Here is a 19,120-nt window from a genome sequence, read left to right as displayed (position 1 = left end):
AGTTTCTGAAATTTTCACTTATTGATAATGATAATACTGTCATTCCTAATTACTTACATTTATAGGTAAATCTTATATTTTCTATATCTTATTGCTATTATAGATGCTGAGATTATAGAAATTACACTCAACTGAAATTCAATGAAAATATAGTTAGCACGGACATTACACAAGTAACTATTTATTGCATTTCACTAATTACCGAGATCGTAAAATCCTATTTTTTCATATTATCAAAACGTTTACAGTAAAAAAATATCACACGCGCTAGGCGTGCAAAAACACCTGAAAGAGATTATATGTACCTGCAGCCATAACAGGATAACATTATAATATATTTCGTGTTGTATAAAAAGCTGTTTTGTTTATAATCCTTGTTTTTGTTTATTCAATATGGTTACAGTCAAACCGGCCCGCTCGGAGCTAATAGCCGTAAAAGTTAACTAATTAGGTGAAATATTCCAAAAGAGCATAAGTAGGTATGTACACATTCAATACGCTAACTTAACTGTTTACGTTAAGGTTCAAAGTCAAAGCGCTGGAGAAATGTTTTTATATGATACTGAACAAAGTCAAGACAGAGATTAAAATATTTTATAGCTTTTTTGTTATATTCAGATTCGGGCCATTGATTCAAATTTTTAATTTGTAGTAATTATGTTCTCTAATTCAGAAGCTGAGCTCTTTTTCTGGATGCCTATCATTAGGCATCCAGAAAAAGAGGTCATTATCTTTTCGCTAAAAGACAATTTTACGTTGACTGACATGAAAGCAAAGTGCCTAGTAAGCCAATAGACAATTCAGCTAGATGACATCAAAGCAAATTACCCAGTCAGCAGAGAGTCAACTTAGCTGTACGCCATAAAAACAGAATGCACAAGTAGCAAAACGTCTGGAATTGTGAATAGTCTGTATGATTAGAACACCTCATTAGCCAGACGTCAAATTACATAGTTGGATGACATAAACGCTGAATGAGATAGTATCTAAAACGTCTGGAAAAGTAAATAGTCTAAATGGTCTGTTGCTTGCTCCCTTTTTAATTTTTAACCAACTTCCAAAAAGAAGGTGGTTCTCAATTCAGCCTGTTTTTTACCCCATTGCGGCAAAGCCTAAAGGAAGAGTTATGATTTTAGCAGTCTGTATATGTATGTGTGTGTGTTTGTATCCAGATTCTGTGTGTTCCACCGTAGCGCCGAAACTACTGGGCTGATTTTGATGAATGAGGTGTAAATCGATTTGTCGTAAAGATCCGGGTAACATAGGCTACATTTTATACGAAAAAAATTGACCTAACGGATGTAATATGAAAAAAAGTGGGGGTGAAAAGGTACTACCACTAACTAACAATCGTGCCAGGACTGGTCCTGATGGGATTTTGAAGTTTGAAAAGGTGCAGTTGGTTCTCTATATAACGTAGACCCGCACTAAGACAGGATTTTGAGAAATTTGATCTGTAAATTGACCAAATTATCATACAACAATACTACTTCTCACGAACCTATAAAAGCTACGAACAAACGATTTCAGTAGTTTCATTTTATTACTGTTCTTACCTTTCGATTCAAAACAAGAAAAATTGATACACTGATTTGGCATTCCAAAACGAAGCAACTCTCGTCCTAATAACAATTTAATGTATACTTTAAGAATAACTGCATAAGGTAAGTTTTACAACGAATATTTTAACATCGATATTTTAATGTTAGTATACGTGAGTGAGAACACAAACGCCACAAAGATCCTTTGTATTGACAAAGGCAAACACAATAGGATCTTTCATTTCTTGTAAATTGAACTAGTTTTATGAGAAAAAGTATTAAGTACGTATGAAATTTTGTTTTGCACATTTTCAACTTTTAAGCTGTGACAATAAGGTCTAAGTTGAAGGAATATTTAATAGTATGATTATTTTTTTGATCTATAAAACATTTATGACACTGCAATTTTTGGTCAAACTTATTATTGACTACTTAGTGACGTATATACATAAAAAAACCAGCCAAGTGCGAGTCAGACTCGCGCACCAAGTTTCCGTATCCGTACTCAGGTATTTTTCCGACATTTTGCAAGATAAATCAAAAACTATTATGCTTAAAAATAAATTAAAATCAGTTTTAGAATGTTCAGGTAAAACCCTTTTATATGATACCCCACTTGGTATAGTTATCTTACTTTGAAAATTGAAACACATTGTTTTTTAATGAACCCATAAATTCATGGTTTTTGCCAAATTTCATGATTCTAGGTCAACGGGAAGTACCCTATAGGTTTTCCTGACAGACACAACACACACGGACAAAACAGACTGACAGGCGGACAGATAGACAGACATACAGTTAGATAGACAGACAAACAGACAGCAAATTGATCCTATAAGCGTTCCGCTTTTCTTTTTGAGGTACGGAACCCTAATAAATGATATCATTGCATAGCAAGTGAAGAAACTAAAAATTATAACACCTTGGATAAACATCTCGGACTTGAAAGTGGATGTCATTTTCATAATAATCATGATCATCATCATCATCATTATGAGCCCGTGGATGTCCACTGTTGGACATGGGCCTTCCCTAAAGAGCGCCAGCCGCTTTATATCATCAGTCCATCGTGCTGGAGGACGTCCTACACTACGCTTGCTTATACGCGGTCTCCTCTCATCCTATTTTCATAATAATTAGTACTTTCCCCTAAAAACCTTTAAATTGATATCAATAAAGTTTTTTTTCCATCTTATCTTCTAATACTTATGCATTTTACAAGTTTGGTTTTTGATCTTTGAGCTACCGGGATAGAGCACTCATATTAATTAATTTTTATTTTCAAATTATAAGTCCTGGTCTATAATGACCTAATATTAGCTTCACTACACTGCAATGTACTGTTTACTGCATTCTTTTTAAAATAATTACTTTTTTAATGTAATAAATGCACAATATAAACTTATCTTAAAATCTAGAAAAATCCTAAATAAAAATACTTTATAACATAGTACTGAATTTACTACTCTATGGCATTCTGTACAATTACAGTATGACAAAATGCTTATGAAACCCGAAACAGGTCCTGCCGCGCTGAGGCGACGGGTATGACTGACAAGATAACGTAATTACGGCCCATAAGACTCAACAATAGGGTCGAAAATTCTTTGTACTCGCTCTGTACGCGATTTGAAGAGAATAAGCGAGGAAGCGTGAAATCAAATAATTTAGAATATAATTTGAAATATAGCACTTACTGTGAAATGATCGGACCGAATTATTTATTTGATTGTTTTACACCTATGGTGAAAGTTACGTCTTTAAGAGCTTTGTCATTAAAGAGAAAAACCCAAAAGCCTAAGGTTTTAGACCAAACTTCTGATTTTTTTTCTATCGAGGAAAGTTTGTCCAATCATGTTTTTATCGGACCAAATCCAAGGGGATATAATGAAAAATATTATATATTAATTTCAAATTTTTCGATCCATGCGTTCCTAACTTATTTCCATTTTAGTAAACTTTAGTATCGACGAAAACGGAGACCGCCGCGTTAATCGCACTATAGGGTTCCTTTTTAAACGAACTGCCCATAAAAGAAATATTTTCAGGATAATGATTTTATAGTTTGGTTCGGAACCCTATATTGACATCGTTATCTCACTAAATTAAATGCCATAGGTTTAACAATGAGCTAAATATACGTACATAGTTAATATACTCCTATCATTAGTGAATGGTATTCTCCCGAAAAATCATAGATACGATACGATCAAAAACACGATTTTAGTCTTTATTTTAAAGGGAAACCGTACTTTTGACATACTCGTACAGTTGACCCATAGAGTTAAAATGGCGCGTGAGAAGTCATTTGGTACGGACTATATCCCCGAGTGTCGTTCGGGATCCATTAACACGGGTGGTGGGCACAGACTAGGTAGGTACTTACTCATGGCTTTTGTGTTTCATACAATTCAATAACCCTATCTATAATGGAATTCCACTCAGCCACGCGAGACTTCGTATAGTTTCTGTCTGGCTAACTTTTATTTACTAACTCTGTAGTTATTTTGGTTGTTACAGTCCTATATTTTCTCATTATTCTGTGATTTATGATTTTAGGTCAACGGGAAGTGCCCTATAGGTTTTGATTCCCTTGTCCTGACAGACAGAACAGACAGACAGATAACGAAGTAATCCTATAAGGGTTCCTTTTTTCTCTGAAGATACGGAACCCTAAAAAACAGTCTGGATTCTTCCTTTTGCTTGCACCAAGACAGTTTCCACGTGGTAGAAACAAACAAGGGCCAAAAGTGATGCTGCGCGATGGATATTAGGTACTTACTCGTAATTTCCTTTCAGTTCCCTTTTAGCTTGGCGGTTGTTTGTGTTTCTGTAACGGATATTATTAGACCGCTTCCCATTTGAATTGTCAATCTGGATTCAGGATATTCCTAACCTCCTTATACGACAATTGCTATTTATTGCAATGTAGGCGATTGTATCGCTGTAAAGGCCTCGGCAGACGTAAAACGTCCTGGCATCAACACTGCAGAAGCTAAGCTTGCATGATTTGTAATACAAGGAACCGGATGAAAGACGTCATACATAGGTACTGCTGAGCGGGTCACCAGCAGTGCGGCTGCTTCCGAAAGAGTTTGGAAGCAGCCGAATTCATTACATTTGATCTTCTCCCAAACTACTTATAATAAATCACTGAATATATCTAGGGGTCATTTGGATAACCTTAAATTATATTAATATAAGGCTTAAGGCTTATTTTTACCTTTGTGCGTACCCCCCTGGCCACATCTAAAGCTACAGCCAGAAGTTATAGCTTTATATGTAGAACAACAAAAAACCAACACGACATTTACTAGAAATGGAAGCGGAACCTTCAATTTGCTTTTATAGTCATTTCAAAGCGCGCCTGACATGCTGCCGCTACTTACTTCCTACTTTGAAAAGCCATTCACCCTTCGCATAAACAAAAGCGATGCACTTAAAGACAGATTCTTCGTAGCTGGGCATACCATCCGAAAATAGACTCACTTACGGAACGTATAACGTAAGCCATACCTATTTTACTAGCTAGTACAAAAAATGACTCGAATAAATAAACTATCCATTTCCCATTCTAAACATTGAACAGGTGAAGTAAATCTTGTTAGATAGATGTAACATACTTTATTGTAGGTATAGCACAAAATATATTGTGGTAACGATAACGGTTAGTGAACGTTGTTTTTTCGCACATTGCCGATTACCGAAGGCAGATTTCTTACGTCTTCTATCTACTCGTGAACCACATTGTGGTTATTGGTAACGACGCGACGTTCCAGATCGGTCTGTTTGCGACATGAAACAAAGATCGGATGTCTTTGTAATAATTGATTCATTATTTATCTATGTAGTTAGTTGTAATGAGTGTAATCTGAAACGAAAAAGATAAAAATCTTCGTTCGAAATCGAAAGTAATAATTAAAGGAGTCTTTGAATCTTTCGAGCCAGTTGACCCAGTTGCTCCGGCTTTCGTTTTAATCGAGTTGGCTGATAGGCAGAACGTTTATGGTTTGCAATGCACCCATAAATTGTGTCTGCCCTAGCTTGACAAATAATAATTGATGACGCCACGCCTGTTGGAATGCCCGTCCGCAAAACCGGATACCAGGGCGCACTACCGTTAATAACTATCGTGAAATTAGAAAACCAGTTCATAATTTATTTTTAACTACCGGAGTACCTACGTACAATGCCGTAATTAAAGCTAACTGGAATCGCAATTGGAATAAACTTTTATCTAATTGAAATACTAATTTCGCTTATTTAGGTAATGATGTTATTAAATATTTGGTAGTGATTCGGAAAATTGAGCATTGATTCAAATAGACCGAAAGTTGGAACGACAAGGAAAATCTAGGGGTTGGTGAATTGATGGAATGGAGAGTGATTTAGATTACCCCGTCCCGTACAAATCATACTTTGGTAGGAAATATCTGGATCTATTGAGCCGATTAAAAAATCTTTCTCTGGTAGTTAGTTTGGAATGGTTATTATAGGTTATATTTTTTATTATTATAGGTTTGTCAAAAGGGCGCTGACCAGTGATCATTTTCTAGACTTAACTCAGCTTAAAAAAAACGGTAAGCGAAACTGCCTTGAATCGTACCGATAATCCATGAAAATGTTGAATAGAAGTAGCTATTATTATAGAACATTTAAAAAGTTTTGCAAAAATGTCCTTGGCAAAATATTTTCTAAATGCTAATATTAACCCAAAAATTTGAAAAATAGGTCTTAAAGCGAAAAAATTAAAACTACATGAACGAAGTCATTATTTTATTGGTTTATCATAAAAACCGTAAGTTAGGTATAAATATACGCTACGCTAAAATAACAAAGTTACAGGCGTTGTACCGATTTTCAAGGTTAGGGGCGGCCATCTTGAAAATAACCCTCTTCCGGTTGTCCGATTTCTAAATGACCCGTCTATACTAATCTCTCGGCTTGGTTTGGCTTCTTATCCTCACCAAAGAGAGGAAAACTTTATTTTTTCAGACACGTATTTTTTTTTCAATTTTTGTGCTTGGCGTCATCATTTCGGTCATTCGTTAAAGATCATCATTAGTGGTAGTACCAGAGTCTGAGGCTACCACCCAGATTATACTGTATACTCAAGGGCAATAGTGGTAGGTTAGATACCGACTACTGTAACGGATTTTTTTTTTCATTCATTTATTTATTTTCAACAACAAAGATAACAATATTGGTTTCTTCGTGTTCGTAAGCGCTTGACGGCTCTGATCTCTGCACATTCCTCTAGGTATCATTAGTCTATAGTACCTACATTAGGATCTACCCATTCAAGCTGAACTCGTTGCAAAATCTAACCTAAGAGCTTTAAATTCCTAAATACTAATACTAATACTAACTACTTTCGCTGCACTTATACCTACGTAGAACGTAAACGCTTTTCTATGCAAGTTTCAGTGAGTGAGCAATAAAGCACATGACCTCAGTTTATTAGTCTTATTTTTATCTTTGACGAGTTTCTAATTGAAGCCAATAACTGCTTGCTCAATTTTATCAGAGTTTTTAGAGTCTTTGAAATAAAATGGAGAATAGTTTGTTATAAAACTGCGGTAAATTGTTGAAAGAAAATCACGTTTCGTAACAACTGTGTCATATAAAATTGATTGCGATTGTAAATTTTAAAATAAAGGCAGACGAAATGAAGTAGGTAGGTAGGTACATGATGTTATAAAATTTTGTAAAAAAAAAAAACTAAGATAGTACGGATACAACGTGATCGCAGGCAACGAGCATAATTTGTTTGTTAAATATTGCGTTTAGTCTGACCTTGTTCCCAGATTTTACAATGTTTAGATTTAACATTTTGAAACAGTGAACAATTGTGAATTATTTTGTGAACCGCAATGTTTACGTGTCCATGTGCCAATTAATTATTCCAGTGGCGGCCTTCGGAAGCCTTGCTGAGCACTTATGTTCCCAATGAGCGTAACAATACCCGCAATTGGAACGTTTGACTAGCAACCTAAAATATTTTACCTCTTAATTGATTCATGAACTCCTGGAATTGGTCGTGCAACATAACACTCAATAAGTTCTAGCTACCACGGACTTAAGGGGCATGAGACGGGCCTGCCCGCGAAATTCAAGAAATTAATAATTCTAGAATCGACTATTCTCACAAATTAGTCGATACTAGAATTAATTTCTTAAACTGGACCCTTTCAAGTAAAGATTTTTATATAAACCTGTGAGGATGATACTGCCATTTTCGCAATTAAAATACCATAAGCCTACGTTGCCGTATTAGTTTACAAATTGCGAAAAACCAAATTAAATTTGAATTTCGCGGGCAGACCCATCGCTTCCACCTTAATTTTGTCTGTGCTAGTTAAGTATTGGAAATATTTGTAGAGAATTCATTATCATCATCATTAACAGAACAGAAAACCATCAGAGCACGTCCACTGCTGGGCATAGGTCTCTGGTGGAGACTTCCACGCACAATGGTCTTGCACCGTCAGAATACTGCGGCTCCCTGCGACTCGTTTGAAGAGATACAAGTGTAATTTAAAAATTTTTAACACCCCCGACAAGTGAAGGTTACAGTAACTAGAAAAGAGCTGATAACTTTCAAACGGCTGAACCGATTTTCTTGGATTATAGCTAAGAACACTCGATTAAGCGCCACCTTTCAAACAAAAAAAAAAAACTAAACAAAAATCGGTTCATTAGTTTAGGAGCTACGATGCCACACAGATACACACGTCAGACTTATAACAGCCCTCTTTTTGGGTCGGGGGTTAAAATAATACCCATAATTTCGATGGTAAGTTGCGATTTAGATAAAATGTGATAGCCAGGAAGATGTAAATTGATAGGTACCTACAATAAAATGGACTGATTTATTTACACGTATACTATTGCTAGAATATCGCCAATCTGGTCGTACAGCTGTTTATCATAATGGATGTTATAAATAAAACAAGTAATAGGCACGTAGGAAAATCTGTAAGATTTTAACTAGCCACCAGCCTTGCTTCCGAAGTAGGCGGCGCGTGCGAACTCTCGCTATATTAATAGTTTTACAAAGATCGGATGTATTACGTTAGTGTAACAGGTATATTGTACCTATTCATACACAAGGTACTTAAAATACAATGCAGCGGTGCCATACAAAACCCATTAAGGTCGTTAAAGTTGTCGTGGACCGAAATGTTGAAGAGGTCACCGTATTTGGTTACTCAATGTCTTTAGTGTTACAAAATCATCTTGTATCTACTTACAGGAACTGGTTTAGACTTACGGCGTTTTAAAAGCTAAGAAGTAGATAAAATCAATAATTTATTAAAACCAATTTGCTCTAAAAATATTTTAAAATGGGGAGGACACGTATGAATTTGTTTTGTGTATGCAGTTGGGTTTCCTAATTATTATGAGTGACTGGTATGGGATGTGAGTTGTGACTTGTGACACGATATATCTGCACCTATTTACGTAGCAAACAGGAAAATGGCTTCCTTGTAACAAGAGTAACAACATGCCATAAAACCTTTTAGTCGCTTTAAACATTCATGTATTGCTCTCAAATAAACATACATAAAAGATACAGAGAGCTACTTTCTCTACAGCGAGTGCAAAAATGAATTCCCTTTGCTTGGCAAGTATGACCTGTTATCTACATACAAAAATATGAGAGACCCTACAAGTATAGATATTGTAATTCGTAGTAGAGAAACTAAATAAAACAAGACTAATGAAAATCTAAAAATCCATTACTAATGTTATAATTATGCGAAAGTGTGTATGTTAACTTTTTGCGGCCCATTCATTTAACTGATTTGGACATTTGGGTTAGAAATAGTTTTTGGCCTGGAAACGGACATAGACTACTTTTTTCGCGGAAAATTGAAAGGTTCCAACTTCCAACGGGATTTTTAAAAACCTTAATCTATGCGGACGAAGTCGCGAGCTTCATCTGATTGTTATTGACCATAAACACTGATTTTATTTCATACTAGCTGATGCCCGCAGCTTCGCCCGCGTGGATTGGTCAGATCCCCTGCAGCATCAGGATTGAGGAGTTGGAATCCAAATATTTTATGAAACAATGTCGCAAAGTTCCTCTATCGATTAAAAAAGAAATGATGCAAATCGGTTCAGAAATCTCGGAGATTTCGGTGTACATAGGTAGATAAACACAACTTCCTTCTTGAAAGTCGGTTAAAAAGGTAGCCTATGTTACACCCTGGTCAATCCTCTACTTGTATGTGAAAATCCCGTTAAAATCGGTTCAGCCGTTCCGAAGATTAGCCTTTTCAAACAGACAGACAGACAGACAGACAGACAGACAGACAGACAGACAGACCGACAGACAGACAGACAAAAATTTTAAAAACGTGTGATTCAGTTATGGTGTCGTTCAAATAACCATATGACCTTAATATGTGGTAGTTATTTCGAAATTACAGACAGACACTCCAATTTTATTTATTAGTATAGATTATTTATTGAAATAAAATTGTAGAAATTACTAAGATCAACTATTTAGCGATTATTATATTAATATGCTTAGGATTTCTTAACAATATTGAAAGGATGTAGGTAATACCTGCTGATGTAAAGTGTTATTTCTTGTACAATGGTACGGAACCCTTCGTGGGCGAGTCCAACTCGCTCTTGACCGATTTTTTTCTGTGTTTATCAACAACTTATATTGACAAGTTATTCACTATTTCAGACATTCCCGACATACCAGAAGATATCAAAAAGCTGCGAGCTTTGCAGATTGCAGACTTCAGCAGCAACCCCATCCCGCGGCTGCCGGCAGGCTTCAGCCAGCTGCGGGCGCTTACCGTCCTTGGGCTCAATGACATGTCACTCACAAGTTTACCCAGCGATTTTGGAAGGTGAGCATTCATACTTTATCGGTACGTCACCAACAGTCATAGCCAGTCTGCCAATCCGTACTGGATCAGAGTAGTGGCCAAACCCTTCTCTGTCTGAGAGGAGACCCATGCTCAGTAATGAGCGGCGCTGGGTTGATCATGATGAAGATGACGTCTTCAACTCCCCTTTATGATCACTTTGATGCATGAATTTTGAAGTTCATAGGAAATATTATTATTATTATGTTATGGTTACGTATTTTGAAATATAATTAATGAGATATATATTCTATGATGATATTGAATATAGATATCATAATTATTAACACTTAGTATACTTAATAGGCTTAACTTAGTTCCGACTTATTGAAGTTTAGTTAAGTCTCGAATTGATTAACATTAAGAGTAGGCAGTAGAGTTCTAATTGAACTAAAATTAGGGTTGTATTTAAAAATCTACGAAGACATTAGAATCAATAAAACAACCATAAAATAATTGGTATATTCAATTGCTATTATTAGATATTATCAAAAGTTATAGAAAAACTCCATAATATTTACTTACCACATAAAATATAACTTGGTTTAGTTATGTTAGAGTGAAATTGAAAAACTTAGGATCCGGTAATTAAGCTCTAGAATAAGTACCTATATTTACGAGTAAGTTAATGTGGTTTCGATACAAAATTCTAGGTGGCAACGAGAGCGAAATTTCAGTTTAAAGTTAGTGCCCATTGCCAACCTCACTTGGTGGTAATTACATAAGTAGCTATATACTATGTGGTCCTATATGCTCTCATACTTCGACTACGTAACTATGCATAAGACTTTCGATACCTAATACATAATCTGATCAATAAGTAGGTACTTATTTTTATATAACTTCCCATACGAATTACCTACTGTTTTATCAGTTAATATCTTTATAATATTAGTAGTTTTCATTTTAATATTTTAATCATTTTAATTTACAACCCTTACTTTTCTCCTCAAAAACTATATGTACATATATAATTTTCTCTGTCTTCTTCTAGGAAAACTTGACGTGAGAATTTTTCCGGAGTTTGTTATACGAAGCACTTAACAGGGCTCTCTCCGTCACTCGCTTCATACAATCGTAGTTCCAAATTCATTTGAATATTAAGCAACTAAAGTCCATGAAATTTTGCAGACATATTCTAGAAACTAATATCTGTGTCTGTGGTGTTTTAGATTTTTCTAAAAATATGTAGTTTTAAAATTACAGGGGCTCAAAGATTTGTATGTGAATTTTTAAGACCGCGTAACTTTGAAATTAAATATTTTAACAGACATCTGGAAAACCACAGACATAGATATTAGTTTCTAAAATATGTCTTAAATATAAGTCTTATTTATTAGAATTGTATTTACTAACTAGGTCGCAGATTACGTTTTACTTACTAAACTGTAGGTAATAGGCACCAATGAGTTATTGCGTTTATGTTATTAGTTATTACTCTGGCTGACCGTAGGTGATAAAATGTTACTATAGTTGTAAACTATGCATTAACCTTGGAAATATTAAAAGCTTGGAAAGCTAACCACTGGCTTTACTAGTCCAGGTAATTAAATTTAATTAAGTAATATAACATATGCTTAAAATGTGTAATAGTTCTATAGAAAAGTTAGTATCCCGTATTATGTATTGAAATTTTAAAACCTTGGAAAAATATTAAAAGCTTGGATAGCTACCACTGGCTAGGCAGGTCTTAGTTAAATTAAGTAACAAGATAACATCTGGTCAAAATGCGTTTTAGTTTAAGTTAGTAAAAAAATCGGTCCATGTTATCATTGTCATCCATACAAGCAATAACACTTTTAATTATTTATTTTTGATTTTTATGACGGCCATTTTGATTATTTGTTGTCAAAGCAGCAACTTTTATGGTTCACGAGATACAGTCCGCAGCGAGCTGCCCGCTGACAGACAGATGGACGGACAGCGGAGGCTTAGTAATAGGATCCCATTGGCATCTTTCGGGTACGGAACCCTATCTAGAATGTACCACATGCCTACTTCTACTCTGTGAACGTACCTACTTTGAAATTATATATCTACTTATGCAATTTTGTTGACAATGTTGTCGTGGTCAGTCTAGTTCGGTATTAATATGAAGGTACATTCCTATAATAATAGGTAACTAGTGGTGTCGTACCATTATGTTGATATTTACGATGTTATGTTTTCCGATGGCCGTCACATTGTACGGACACGCAGCGTTTTTCACGGTCATTGTAAATTGATATTGCAACATTGAACACAAATTACACACTATCATGCACCTATGTCACTTATAGAGGAAGAACCCTTTTATTTATTTTCAAATAATAACTAGAGCAAAAACCGGTCAAGTGCGAGTCGGACTCGCACAAGGATCATCACTATCATCGTCCATTTTTTTTTGTGATCTAACCATAAATATGGTTTTCGGTTTTTCCGCTTTTTTTTAGGTCAACGGGGAGTAGGTACCCTGTAGGTTTTGATTGCCTTGACGAGACAAACAGACAACGATGTATAAAGGTTCCCTTTTAACCCCCGACCCAAAAAGAGGTGTGTTATAAGTTTGACGTCTTTATCTGTGTATCTGTCTGTGGCATCGTAGCTCCTAAACTAATGAACCGATTTTAATTTAGTTTTTTTTTTGTTTGAAAGGTGGCTTGATCGAGAATGTTCTTAGCTATAATCCAAGAAAATCGGTTCAGCCGTTTGAAAGTTATCAGCTCTGTTCTAGTTACTGTAACCTTCACTTTTGGGGGGTGTTATAAATTTTTTATTTACACTTGTTTTCTTTACAGATACGGAACTCTAAGTTAATTCTTGTGATGCTAGTTTTTCAATAGACTATTGAATAGAAAGCATAATGTGGGGTAACAGAAGAGCTAATTAGTCTCTGTTAATTATATTATTATTAAAAGTATCGATGGTGAATCATGAAATTGTAAAGAAAAGTTGAAATGGGCTACTAATATATTATTATGATTTGTGATTAAACCAAATAGTATAAAAAAAAATTAAATGACGTGATGGTTTATTCGAGGCAACGCATCATAAAAATTGCTACTTCATTGAGTAATAAAATAATAGTGAAGTCAGGATCAAACCTAATGATGTGCAAATATATGCCTGAAAATAGGGTCAGTGAAACTAGGTTTAGCGATACGCGATAAGAGTTTTTTGTGAAACCTATGAGGTGCACTAGAGCCTCGGGGTGCCACAGACTGCCACTACGCGAGGGGGCCCGACTCATTAAATATTACGAGTAGGTTTATGGGACGAAAATGAGGACAGTTGGTGCATATATAATTTCATATCGGTAAACTTTTGTTTTTATCGTGCCTAGAAAATAAAAAGTGGCCAAGGCAAACTGCCTATTCATACTTATGACCTTTCCCTTTTTTGGCTTGCTTACAGTTTGGCGGGATACAATTGAGGTCAAATGTAACAATTTGACCTCATTTATAAAGTCTGGTAAAATACCTAGTAGGTATGTACTTACACATAATATAAGGTATTCATCTCTCGTCGGTGGTCAGTGATATATTATATTTGTCTACCAAAAAGCCGAAAATAAACGATAGCAATGATGAGCATAACTATTTAAATATATACTTTTGTATTGATTAATAAAGTATTTTTATAATAAGGAAATGTTGATAAACCTACAACAGGGTGTGCTGGCTATAAGCATGTTATCACGGCAGGCCGCTTCTTATCTCACCTGTTATATTTTTATAGCAACGACTAGGCCACGACCATTGTTACTATTAAGTACTACAATCATATATAAGATACAGATATTCGTATCAGACGTCCACGAGTAATAGAAGATGGTTTACAATTGATAGAAATAAAAAAATAGAAAGTTTATTTTTGGAATAAACTTAGACATTTGCAAGTGAATCTACTGATTTTTCTTTAATTTTATTATCTCCACATAGAAATTCTCACGTACAAATTCTCTAATTATTGGCAATTCGTATACAAAATAAAGACATAAACGCCATAATAATTTATACGTAGAGTAATAGCTTCATTTCCGCAATAATAGATTAGCGGGATTGTTAGCGCTAACTCAGTGATCATCTCTAAATGAAAGCCATCAAACTCATATGACATGGTTGGTTCTACATTGCTGCTTCACTGAGCGATATAAAACATAGCAAATCTTCAATGGATTAAGAATAAATGTTCAATGAACTTGATGGCTTTCATTTAGTGTGATGATAATTTAGTAAACGAATCAAAGGTTTTCAGTATTATCCATGCTAAAAGATCATGCTCGGTTGGTTACATTCTTGGTAACTTCATAACTATAAGCTTTATATTTTGTCACACAATAAACTTACTTTAATTAAGACACGGAAAATATAACTACAATTACTCGTAAGTGGCAGTTATTTTTTCCACACAGCTTAATGTAGGCTATCAAGATTCCTTGAAAGACTAAATTACATGAACCGCAATCTTGGAACACTTTTCTGCAGTAAATTAGTGATGCGGGCGAGTCGACTCTTGACTAATCGACTGAGTTATTGATATTTCTTGATAGTGGTATTCCAATTGAAACAACAGAAAACTAAAACTGGGTTTTTTTGATCAGCTATATCGATTGAAATGCATAATTTCTCAATTTACTATGATTAGCTACTGAGGTCTGCGACTTCATCCGCGTGGATTTAGTTCTTAAAAAGCCCGTGGGACTCTTTAATTTATGTGTAAAAATGTAGCGCATGTCACACGCCAGGTCTGTAACTAAATCCATGCAACAATCTCGTCGTTGCGGCGTGATTAAAGGACAGACCAAGGAACTAACAAACAAACACAATTAGGCATTTATATTATCAATTGGATTACGAGTGCCGTATTATTATATCACGTAATTTAAACCCTTTTCGACTCGGATTCTTTAAAAAAAAGTAAGTCGATTCGATTCTAAAAAGCTAACTCGCATCGCATCACTAGGCACGTTTTTATTTGCTGCAATAAACCCGAATTTTCCATATCAAATGGGCCACTTGACGATTGTTGTGGCATTTAATACGGAAGAGGAGCTGTTATATCCTCGTTAATTTTAGAAGTGGGCCGCCCAATACGAAACGATCCCCGAAAGATGGCCTGCACATTTAGCCGGTACGAGTACCTGTACACTTTATAGTTTGGTCATGACTTATGATTCATCGAATGACGTTGGTGTTAAGAACGGATCGCTAAGTAGGTACTTTGACATCTGCTTAGGAATGCGGCTTCAAGGTTTCAAACATTAAACACAGTCCAGCATACTATCAGTAAACAATATCGTATTCGTACATTAGTCAATAGCTTTTGTGTAAACCCCTAGGCTTAACTATACAAAACAATTAAGTTTTTAACATTTTATTTGTACGTGCCTGTTTCAGCACTTGTATCAATAGGATTGGCAAACACATTTGATGAGTGTTGAAATTTTAATAAATACAGGATGATCGATAAATATTGTATTTTCTATCAAATATGAAGAAACCAACCAAACAATTTTACCTAGGCAGGTTCTGACACGGCGAAAAAGTTGAACATTTGTATCTGAACGCAAGAGTTTGCCAAAGCTAGCTGGGTTCTTGAGTTTGTTAGAAAAACTATTATGATTTCTTAATTAAGTTCATAATATATACATAATAATAATAATTAATAACATACATATAACAATTGCTTAGTAATAATTAAATTAATGACAAAACCTAGAATTATTTGGATGCAATGATAATTTTAAACTCAAAAAAGCATCGCTTTCAAAATTCAAAATATTTTTATTCAATTAATCTTACAAGTAGGTACTTTTGAATCGTCAAATGGATTTAAATCTTGAAAAAAAAACCTTTTGAATTATGATTTGACTATGTATTTACAAGTTCTACTCTAGATAATGGCCTGAAAAACATAAGAAGTATAAAATTTGACGATGTTGTCGCAAACTATACCTGCGTATTAATAGAAGGTTTGTAAATAAATACTACATTATAAAGAGTTGTACTAATTATCACGTTTTTTGCTAGCAAAGGTTTGAATCGCCTTAAAGTAGGTATGCTCTAAAATTTTAACTTAACGGTAAGGAAAGTAACACTATGTTATTGTACGCCAGTACGATGCCCGTTTAAGCCAACAATGGGTGAAGGTTCTCTGCAGTTCCGTTGCATTTGAATAATTAAAGTGCGACGCTGTTAAAACTTTTAAGTTTTATTGTAGGCAGTAGGACGTGTGAATAGGAGACCTAAAATTAAATGTATAGAGGATACGACTTTATCCGCTTGCATTTAGTTTATTCAAATCCCATGGGAACTCTTTGTTTTGGGAAGTCTCCGGGATGCAAGCTATCTGTCTACGTCGAAATCAGTTAAATGGATGTGCCCTGAAAAATTAGTACACAGACAGACAGACGCACTTTCGCATTTAAAATATTAGTAGGGCTAGCTAATCCCAGGCATTTGCTGCAAATTGCAACGCCACTTTGTATGAAATACTCGCGCGCCACCTATGTCAGAAATCGTCGCGCATGCCCAAATAAATAAACAAAGATACGTTTATATTTATAGTAAGCAGGTGCGTATGTAGAAGAACTATAAAATTACCATTAAATTAATATACAGCTAACACAAAGAAATAATATCTTTATTTTTAATTCTTATGAATCACATGTGAAGATTCAAAAGTCAAGGATATTTAAAATAAGTTTTTTTTTCTAATTAAGTACATAAAAAAAATCCAGACTTTGGTCAAGTAATTTATTGTATCACATACTAAAGTTAATGAATATATTTTAAAATATAGTTAATTATTATTAATATCAGTTCACAGAGCATATTTTATTTGAAAACAGAATAAAGTTATCTTTACGCTTTTCAACTTTGAACAACAAGTTTCAAATTGTGCACTTTACCCAGTTAACCTTGTATGGGTGCAGTACAATGAAAATTGATCTTGCATTAGTCACCTATTGTATTTTTATTCTCACTGTAGTATGTATCATATGAGTGACAGAATGTTATTTTATACATTTTAAAATACTTGACATCGTTTTTAGGGTTCTCTGCCAAAATGGTATAAATGAAACCCTTATGTACTAAGTTTACCCTTATGTACTTAATTTTTAATTTAGCTAAAGTGAGAAAATCGAAATAGAATTAGTTATGAGGTCTATATAAAAGGAATTTGTTTTTGACACGGTCAATAAATTTAACCAAATAAATATTTAAATAGATATCTTTCTTTCCAAGCTACGGTGGGCAAGTCTGACTCGCACTTGGCCAGGTTTTTGGAAAGAGTTCCAACGAATATTTCGAGTATATTTTGCTCGCTCGATAATAAATAAAACACTCTGTAGAACTTCTGGGGCATGCAAATTTTTAATCTAGCGTACTAGTTTCAATTATTTATTGAAATCAAGAAATTAATACCTAAAGAATTTTGTAGTGTCAATCCATTCTATACACTAGTAGAAAGTAAAGTGCTTGATTGACACAGTAGGAAGCCCTATAAATAAGAATTAACTGCATTGACATTATATAGCCATAGAAGTATCCATTGAATAGTTGTACAAATTAATTACACATACAATAAAACCCGTAATAGTTTAAATATACAATTGTAGAGTTCTGGAATTTTCCGAATCCCTTCTTTTTGTAGAGTTCTATATCTCAAGGAAAAAAAGACCCTCATAGGATCACTTGCGTCTGTCCGTTTGTCTGTCAAGACCATTTTTATTAGGAATGCGTGGAGGTATTAAGTTGAAATTAATGTCAAATACTTAGGTCTACGGTCCCTTGGAGCTGTAAACAAGTCAACACAACCAAAAAAATAAGAAAAATGCCGCATATTATGACACTCTAACTATAACCAAGTAGTTAGTAATAATAATAATTCTTATTGTTTGTTGATTTCAGTTTGGTGTCCCTCCAGTCATTGGAGCTGAGAGAAAACTTGCTCAAGTCTCTACCGGAGTCACTGAAAAATCTTGTCAAACTAGAGAGATTAGACCTGGGAGATAACGAGATAGAAGAATTGGTGATTATTATTTATTTTTTGCTTCATCTCTCAGCTATTGTACCCACGTCTCACTTTTTCTATGACCAAGTATGCATCCAAGTAAACATCCGATAGGATGTTATGATTTAGATGTGTATGAAAAATCTTGAATAATCATATAAAACCAGTAACTTCTATGTACTTGTTTATATCTGCATGTTATTTCTCCATATAATAGGAAAAACTGACTGACTGATATATCAACATACAATTCAAACCACGCCGCGCTAGGCTTAGAAACTTGTACTTAATATTTTGCATCAAGATTCTGCCTATGATGGAGACTAGAGCCCCACTAAGAAAAGCTTTTAAAAATTTCACCTGTGCGAAGTTGGGGCGGGTAATTTAAAAATAACGAAACATTATAATAGAAAGTCGTCGCCAATTACACAAACTTGAATCAGATAAATACTTAAGAATTCATTTGTTGTCTGTATTATTTTGTATTGCGATAAAGGCTTGCCAAAAGTGCTTGGCGACAATAATGCTTAATAAAAAGTGACGATGAGATTGGAGTGCACTTGCCCAGAAGATGCCTATTCACTCTTGCCTTGAAAGTATTTAGGTAATACATGGCAAGATACACGGACGCCGGAAGGGCATTCCACACCTTAGCGGTTCGTATCAGAAACGTTAAACAGAACGTAT

At 34.7% G+C, this 19,120-nt stretch overlaps 1 protein-coding gene across 14 annotated transcripts in view; it reads left to right on the top strand.

The window, feature by feature from the left end:
• The window catches only part of LOC123868811 (protein lap4-like), a 97,810-nt gene that overhangs the window by 15,665 nt on the left and 63,025 nt on the right, over positions 1–19,120 (top strand). For all 14 annotated transcript variants that reach the window (XM_045911426.1, XM_045911427.1, XM_045911434.1 and 11 more), the window contains exons 3-4: positions 10,249–10,417; positions 18,331–18,451. In XM_045911426.1, coding sequence (XP_045767382.1) covers positions 10,249–10,417; positions 18,331–18,451 — 290 coding nt within the window. The remainder of the gene's footprint in view (positions 1–10,248; positions 10,418–18,330; positions 18,452–19,120) is intronic.

The sequence above is a fragment of the Maniola jurtina genome, chromosome 10 (assembly GCF_905333055.1).
Source record: "Maniola jurtina chromosome 10, ilManJurt1.1, whole genome shotgun sequence".
Classification (NCBI taxonomy): Eukaryota; Metazoa; Arthropoda; class Insecta; order Lepidoptera; family Nymphalidae; genus Maniola; species Maniola jurtina.
The sequence above is the reverse complement of the archived record's forward strand: the minus strand, read 5'-3'. Positions and strand labels throughout refer to the sequence as shown.